Here is a 9,047-nt window from a genome sequence, read left to right on the forward strand (position 1 = left end):
TTTCCCCTGAGGTCCATGTCTTCTTTCTCCTGGGTTCATGGCTGATTCATGGGGGATGTTGCCATGGTAAAAAGAAAATGTCAGGAATTGAACCTTTTAAAGCTTCTGTTTGGAAGTGGCTCACTTACTCCCACGGAAATTTTACTGGCCAAAGCGGTCACACGGCCACACTGGATTTTATTGGGACAGGATCTGTACTCTTCCCGTAGGATGGCCCAGAAGAGAGGGGCTGGTAGGCAGAGGGAATGAATCACTGTAATCTACTATAACCTACTGGGACTCAGCAAGACCGGACACTTAGAAAAGGATATGCAGCTGAAAAGCTTAATATTATATTAGATGGGACTATTCAAATCAGGCATCGGATAGGTAAGAAGTTTCACAAAGGGAACAGTAAAGAAACATTGTGTGCCTTGTCAACGAACTTCATTCTTAGATAACTTACCTCCAGGTATGCTGCTGGTCCATTAAATATACTCATAGTTTATTGCCTTCCTGCATCCTGAAAACAAAACTCTGTGAACGCTGGTTTTTAGGGTCAGGACATGCTCTCTGCATAGCATGATTGTTCTCTCATCCCGAGATGATGCCTTACTGATAGGGCTCCAGGAGCCTCACACCAGGGACCTTACCCCGTGATGTTGCTCCTGCCCACACACACTTTACTATTAATATAACACATTTCTTTGCTGCCCCCGAATAGTGCATTCGCCTGGAGGATATAACCAAATTCTGATTTGTTCTTTTAAATTTTTTCCTCACTATTAGGATTTAAGTGGGCCAGAGCTATTTAGGAATACTTTTTACAAATACCATATTTTTTATGGGCAAAATAGAAGATAATAGAGAAGGAAGGGGAAAATCCTGGTGTGGAAATTTAGGGATCTGGGCTATCATCCTCGCACTACCACTAGGCAGCAGTGTCACTTTGGAGAAATCTGTTCTTTCTAGGTCCCAGTTTGCTTATTTGTAGAGCAGAGAAATTGAACTAAATGATCTCATACATTTCTTCCAGGTTTCTTAAATGAACCCTGTTCCCTTATTTTCCTTAGTTAAGGAAAGTATATTACTGATAGTTAAATTCCAGTGCCTTGATTTTTCATATGAGGGTTTTTCACATGAGAGGAAAATTTACTCACATTCATGTCACTGCTGGAATTAGATATTTTATATATAAAAATATATAAACATAGTACAATCTTACTTATTTAAACTAAGTAAGAAAGAAGGCCTTTCTGAATCCTTGAAATACCTCAGTTACCCTTTCCGGTTACTTTATGTACTTTTATTATCAGTAGCTAAAGTAACAAGTAGTCTACCAAAGCATAGTAGACTTATATTCCCCCACATAGTGGGGGAATTTATTTAAGGACATAGTGCCATATTCATATTTTTGATTGTAAATTGTCATTATTGAACTGAAGTATACTTGACATAAAGAATACTTGGAATTTTCCTTTTGTGAATATATTGTCATGATTTTCCAATCCTCATTGTCAATAATACAAGCATAACTATAAGATAATGATCCCCGGATTATCACAAATTCAAAATTATTAGCATCCAAATTAATGTAGAAATGAAATCTCATTTAAAAAATGGGTGATAGATTGTTCAGGCATTTGATTGTGGAAACCACTTTGTAAGCACTGTCTAAATCTAAAGTAAAATACAGTGTGCCAGTGCTGAACAGGGCACTTGGGACATATCCTGAAAGTTCTCTCAGTCTTAATCTATCGTTCCATCTCTGCATTTACCGTGTCTGTTTCTGTCTCTTTAACTCTCTCTACAGTCTCATCCACACACCCACACACATATATATAAATACAGGTCTATTCATATATACATGCATATGTCATATACCTGTATTGTTAAGGTGGAAAGGAGATGGAGAGAAGTGGATAGATGTTAGTGGTCTTTGGGAAGTGAAATGAATGGATTTTGCCAATGGATTAACCATTGTTGAGTGAGAAGCAGAAGTTGTTAAGGATGACTCCTAGGTTTTGGGTTACTAGGCTAGGTTTATGGTAGTGTCATTTGCTGAAATAGGGAAGGAACTAAGAAGAGGACACAGTATGCGTGAAAGAATGCTAGGTTAGTCTTAGGCATATTAAATTTGAGGTGCCTTTAAAACATTCAAGGGAAGTCATATTGAATATTCCTATATGAAGCCGAGCAGGCCAGAGATACAAGTTTAGGAGTCATCAGCAAATGAAAGGTAATTAAAGTTGTCTGAACCGTTGAAGAATAAGTAAGTACCTGATTTTGGGATTATAAATCTGCAAAGAAGATTGAAAAGGAGCAGCCTGAAAGCTAGGAGAAAATCTAGCTTTTCCTCCAGTGTGAGAATTTCAGAAGCAAGAACAATGGTGATGGAGAGGTCAAGTAAGATTAAAAGAATGTTACTAGGTTTGGTGACAGCAGGATGTCACTGGTGATTTTGCAAGAGTTGTATTTTCTTAATGCATTGCCCTAATATTTCTTCACCCAGGACCCTTCCTTGACACCTCAATTCATATTAAATTAAGTCTATCTTTTCACTCGGTGTTTAATGCCTTTGATGATTTAATTGAATTCTAATTTTAGAGCCTTGTACATACAGCTTCTGAACACATACCTGAAACTCCAGCCAAATTTGCTAACTCACCATTCCTTAGGCAGTTGTTTTCCTGTGGTCTTTTTCCTCCTGCTTTTGCCTTCACTGTCAGGGAATCTTACTGGTCCTTGGAGACCCACACCAAACAGTATCTCATTCATGTGTCCTTCCCTGCCCACCAAATGGGCTCTCAAGTCTGAACTTCCAGATGCTTTCTTTTCACATCTCAGATTACAGATACATCTTACAAATGATCTTACATTTTTTATTACTTTGTACTTGATCCATTTATTAAGTTAGGAGCTTGAGATTAGAGCCTCATTTCACTGATGTGTTATAGCTTCCAAAGCATCCATTTTCTAAATAAGTGAATAAAATTTAAAGAATATACTTCACAGAAAACAACCTATATTAGCCACTTTTAGTCATTGTGCCATGTACCTGAAGACATGGTTGTAATTTCATATTCTAAATACTTAGAATAAGTGTATGAAGTAGTTCTCCTTTAAGAAATGCGAAAACTTGCGGTTTAGAGAGGCTTATTTTTAAAATACATCCTTGAGCTAGGGTTTATTATATTTTAAAAGAGGTGCAACTCAGACTCTTAACAATAGAGAACTAATGCATCATTACTGGAGGGGAGGTGGGAGGGAGGATGGGTGAGATAGGTGATGGGGATTAAGGAGGGTACTTGTGATGAGCACCAGGTGATGTATGGAAGTGGTGAATCACTAAATTGTACACCTGAAGTTAATATTACACTGTATGTTAACTAACTGGAATTTAAATAAAAACTTAAAAGATGAAGGTCCAAGATTTATAAAAAGAAGGCTATTGAAAGGCTAGCATCTGAAAGGAAGTGTGTATGCGTGAATATATGTGCATTATGTGCCTGCACAAAAATTTTTTTAGATAGCCACAAACTGATCTAAAAGTAAAAGTTATTGAAATTTGTCATGAATTTAATGGGAAACAAATAGTTTTAGGAGATTTCTTGTTATATCTTACTTGACCCATTGCTGTGACCTAATTTAAATTTCTGTTAAACTGTCGAGAAATTGACCTAATGAACTAAAAAGTTCAGTCATAGTTTTCCTCACTCTCTCCTCTTGCACTGCCTGCTGTAGTTGTTTGGGTGTGTAGTGATGAAAGAAAAATACACAAAAGTTTATTCTTGAATGGAAAGGAGTAAAACTTCCCCTAGAAAATTTCCTACTACTTTTTTCCTTCTGATTTTTCTCCTTCAATTCCTTGTAGTGTTTCCTGTATGCAAAGCATTGCTGTGCTCAGTGCTGGAGAAATACAAAGCTATGTCTTAAGGAACTTACAGTCTAGTGTAGAAAATAGCCACGTAACGTTAACTGGACTTTCAGCATTATACAGTCAGTGCGAGGACTACGCTGTGCTGTCTGTGTGCTGAGAAGGAAGTCACTAATTTTGAGAGATGGGTGCTAAATTAAGGAGGACTTTTTTGAAAGTAGCGTATTAGAATCTTTACAACATAAATGATCTATTTTGGGAACTAAAAGAATAATGGCTTTTCTTTTGTTTTCTTAATAGACAAAGAATGCTCTTCAAGCTTTGATTGATAAGCACCAAAGAATACCAGGAAACATAATGAGCGCTTTGTTAGAACGTTTTCATAAAAAACAAAAGACCGACTAGAAAATGATTTAATACATTTATATTTGTATGTTTGTGTCTGTGGTACTGTCCTCTAAATTTCGTTGGTTCTATAATTAGTATTTTTTTAAATGTTAATAAGCATCCTAGACTGAACTCGTTTGTTTAAAATTGTATTGTTGATTTTGTTTTTGCAATCAATTGTGTCAGATTTAAACAGTAATTCATTACATGCCTAATCATTCAGAAAATGATGTTTCTTTTTATAAATTCCTGATAATGTATGATAAACATATAGATTTTAAAAATTAAGTTTATTAATAACAGCAATTTAGGTTAAACAAACATTCCTAAGATAATGCATCTAATTTCTGTATCTGTTGCACTGAACTGATTTTGCAAGATGGCATAATTCAGTACAGACACTGAAGTTAGAGAAAAAATACTTTTATCTGCCCCTCATTCCTTTCATAACCTTGGGCGAACCATGTAATGTTTTTGTGCCTCAACAATTCACTTTTTAAAAACATGCTAATACTTTGTTGAGGAATATTATTTTAAATTCTTTTTTAAATTTTAAATTCTTTGTATTTGCTGTGACTGATAACTGTAGAACTGAAATTATAACAAAAACACCAAGAATTTTTAGACATTTATGTATATATTTGGTCCACATGATGTTTAAATTATTTCTTTAGGTATGATGTCAAGTTGCCAAGCACAATGGGAAAGATACACTGTTTTTCAAATTGAATAAAAGAGAAATTAGGAAAAGTAGAATTTCTAATAATTATTATTATTTTTAGTATTTTATTTTTTAACGAGAATCTGTAGATGTACCATATAGGGTATGCTGTGCATTGTCAGCTATGTAACATTTAATAGTATAAGGTTAAAAATCACTGTTATGCTCTGCATTTCGTATGTTAGAAGTTGATTCTAGGCTGATAAAAGCAGAACTAAGAAAGCTCTGCTTTTGCTGAATACCATGGCTTATTCAGTTTGACTTTGCAACCAGTCAAATGGTTTATTGTTTCAATAAAAATATACTTGAATGATAAATTTATGTGAACACAAAACTTTCTGAAAAATTAATGGCTTTTGATTTGTTGTCTCCTTGATATCTGAATTTTTAAAGTATTTAAATGGAAGAGAATCAGAAATCAAATGCAGTATCTTCCTCTTCCTTTTTTAGATATTAACTTACTTGGGTTTTTGTATCAATTTTTGTATAACAAGTATATATGTATGATATCTGTAATGTATATAGAATTAAGCAACATAAAATAAAAGTAAAGCTGAATTGCAATTCATTTTCTTGTGAGATTGCATATGTGACTTTTTTTTTTACTTTAAACTAATTTTTTGTTTTACTCTTTATTCATTTTTCACCTGTAATCATGTTCATCTATCTCAGCTACAAAGAGTAAACCTTACTTTCTAATGTAATTAATATATTTTAATTTCAATTTCAATGAAAAGAGTCAATGATTATTTGAAGCTTTTTCCGCCCTCTAGCAGTAAGCTGTGTTTGTTTGAAATCAATAAATATTTCCAGAATGAATGAATAAATGATTATAAAACAAATGAGAATAATGTTTTGGGGCAACTATTGGTTTTTAAAAATGGAAGAAAGAATGATATTCATTGTTCGTATATTAGAAGCTATTATTTTTTACAGTATTTAAGTTTTACTGCTTTAATTAAAACCTTGCTTTGTTCTCTGATAGAGTAACTGGAAGCCATCCTGTCTCACTCAGTGCAAGATCTTTATCTTTGCTTTTCGAATTTAAGTGTCATTTAGAAGAATGAGGGAATACAATACGATCAGAGAAATACAAGTAAAAGGGGATGTTCTTAACCCTTTTTGAGGGAGTGTTCTTTTTTTTTTTTTAAGATTTTATTTATTTATTTGACAGACAGATCACAAGTAGGCAGAGAGGCAGGCAGAGATAGAGAGGAGGAAGCAGGCTCCCCGCTGAGCAGAGAGTCTGATGCAGGGCTCGATCCCAGAACCTTGAGATCATGACTGGAGCCCAAGGCAGAGGCTTTAACCCACTGAGCCACCCAGGTGCCCCTTGAGGAAGTGTTCTGATGGAAGTCTGATGGAAGCGAGGGACTCTCCAGAAGCATGAGCATGGCGCATACTTCTCTGGGAAATCTTTCATATCCTTTAAAAAAAAACTTTAACTTTGAAACAACATCAGATTTATAGAAAAGTTGCAATAGTAGTACACAGTACTCCCATGTACTCTTCACCCAGACTGACTAATTGTTATGTCACATTTGTTTACCCACCCCTCCTCCTCTTTCTCTCTCTCTATAAATTTATAAATAATTTTTTCTTTTAAATTTTTTTTCTTCTGAATCAACTGATAGTAAATTGCAGATACCATGCCCTTTACCTTTACCCTTGATTATAAGGCCATCCATTCATAGCACCACAGAGCAATGATCAAAATCAGGACATTTATCATTGATACCTAGTATCTGATCTTAAGGCCAGATTTCAGTTTTACCTGTTGTCTCAATATCCTTTATATCAGTTTCTTTTCTTGATGCATGGTTCACAGCAGAATCACATACTGCATTTAGTTTCAATATCTCTTTAGTAACCTTTAATCTGGAATGATTGCCTAGCCCTTCTTTGTCTTTAATGATACTGACATTTTTAGAGAAGACTGTTTTGTAGATACTTTTCCCTCTGTTTTTGCATGATTTGACCCAGGTTATGCATTATTCTAGAAATACTACATAAATGGTGCTGTGCTCTTTTAAGCATTTCACGTCAGGAGGCACATAATGTTGGTTTGTGTCATTAGCAGTGGTAGTAACTTTGATCACCTGGTTAAAATGGCACCCACTAGGTTTTTTCCCTGTAAATTTTTCCTTTGTATTGAGCTCATGGAGAAATACTTAGAGACTATGTAAATGTTTCTCATCACACTTTGACCCTCTAGTTTACCTTCCTTAAGTTGGCTATTTCCTGAAATAATTACTACTTTGAGGTTTTCAAAAGTGTGATTTTCTAACTCTATTATTCTACATTTATTCGTTGGCATTCTACTATAATAAAGAATTTTCCAATTTCTGCTCTTCCCACATACTTGATGTTATCGTTGTGGACACTGAGATTCATATTTTGTTCAAAGGAGTATTCTTATACTTTTACGTAATTTAAATATGAGACCCTCTTAAGTTTATAGCATTTACGAAACTTTGAAATAATAGATATTTACAAGGGTAAGTGGGATGTTTTTGTATTTGTATATGATTACTATTTTTTAAAATATATTTTGTTACTTTTTTATTATAAAATGTGTATAAAGAATTTATCATTTTAGCCCTTTTTAAGGTATACAATTCATTGGCATTAAATACATTTACAGTATTGTAGAACCATCACTACTACTCATTTCCGGAACTATTTCATCATCCCAAACAACAATTCTATGTCCTTTAAATAATAACTCTCCATTCCCTGCTTTCCCCAGCCCTTGATAACCTCTTTTCCACTTTCTGTTTCTACGAATTTGCCCAATCTCTGTATTTTATATAAGTGGAATCATAATATTTATTCTTTTGTGTCTGGTTTATTTCACTTAGCAAAATTATTTGGTATCTTCTCTTACACTAGATAACATAGTTGAATTGCCAATTCTCCAATCTCCGACATCAACTGGGTTTCCTACAATTCCATTCAATTCTGACCCTAACTATTGGAGTGAGTTAACACAGACTCTACAAGGTAAGGCCTTAGTCCCATAAGGCTGTCCTCACTTCATGTACCAGTTGCAAATAGGGCCTCCAGGCTACCTCCACTTCTGCTCTGCCTGCCCTATGACGAATTTGGAGGTTTCCATGACCTTCTCCCATCCTCCCCTGCTCAGGTTGGATAATTAGTAGAACAACTCACAGAACTCAGGAAAATGCCATACTTAACAGTTTTATTATAAAGGATACAACTCAGGAACAACCAAATGGAAGAGGGCAAGGTATGGGAGTAGTAGGTGCGTCAAAGCTTCCATGTTCTCTCTGGGTGTACCACCTTCCCAGCATATGATGTGTTCACCAACCCAGAAGTTTCCCCCAAACCTCATCCTGGCATCATTGATTGTCCTCTCTCCTCCTTGGAAACTGGGGATGGAGCTCAAAATTCTAACTCTCTAATCGCATAGTTTTCCTGATAACTACCCTCATTCTGAAGCTATCTAGCCTTTCCCCATCATATCCAACTAGGAGTCATTAGCATAAAACAGGTATTCCTATCACTCAGGAATTTACCAGGATTTTAGGAGCTCAGTGCCAGGAGCTAGGACCAAAGACAAAATACATACATATTTTATTATATCACAACAATATTTTCAAGGTTCATTTGTGTAGCATATATCAGAATTTCATATCTTTTTATGGCTGCAAAATATTCCATTGTATGTATATAGCACATTTTGTTTGTCCAAAGTGGTGTTTCTACCCTTTGGCTATTGTAAATAATGTTGCTGTGGAGATTGGTATACAAGTATCTGTTTGAGTTCCTGCTTTCAATTCTTTTTGATGTATACCTAGGAGAGGAATTGCTGGATCGTCATAACACCATGTCTAACTTTTTGAGGAACCACCAAACTAATCTCCATAGACTACCATTTCACATTCCCGATAGCAATGTACCAGGATTCCATTTTCTCCATATCCTCACCAACATTTGTTATTTTTGATTTTTTTGATGATAACTATCCTAATGGGTATGAAGTGGTATCTTACTGTGGTTTTGATTTGCATTTCCCTAATGACATGATTTAATATCTTTTCATGTGCTTGTTGGCCATTT

At 35.0% G+C, this 9,047-nt stretch overlaps 1 protein-coding gene across 8 annotated transcripts in view; it reads left to right on the forward strand.

Annotated features, from left to right (window-relative positions):
- Positions 1 to 5,288, forward strand: part of TMEM68 (transmembrane protein 68) — a 45,141-nt gene extending 39,853 nt beyond the window's left edge. For all 8 annotated transcript variants that reach the window (XM_047724559.1, XM_047724554.1, XM_047724561.1 and 5 more), the window contains one exon: positions 4,157 to 5,288. In XM_047724559.1, coding sequence (XP_047580515.1) covers positions 4,157 to 4,185 — 29 coding nt within the window. In that variant the 3' untranslated portion in view covers positions 4,186 to 5,288. The remainder of the gene's footprint in view (positions 1 to 4,156) is intronic.
- The last annotated feature ends 3,759 nt before the right edge of the window (positions 5,289 to 9,047 follow it).

Source organism: Lutra lutra, chromosome 4, assembly GCF_902655055.1.
Source record: "Lutra lutra chromosome 4, mLutLut1.2, whole genome shotgun sequence".
Lineage (NCBI taxonomy): Eukaryota > Metazoa > Chordata > Mammalia > Carnivora > Mustelidae > Lutra > Lutra lutra.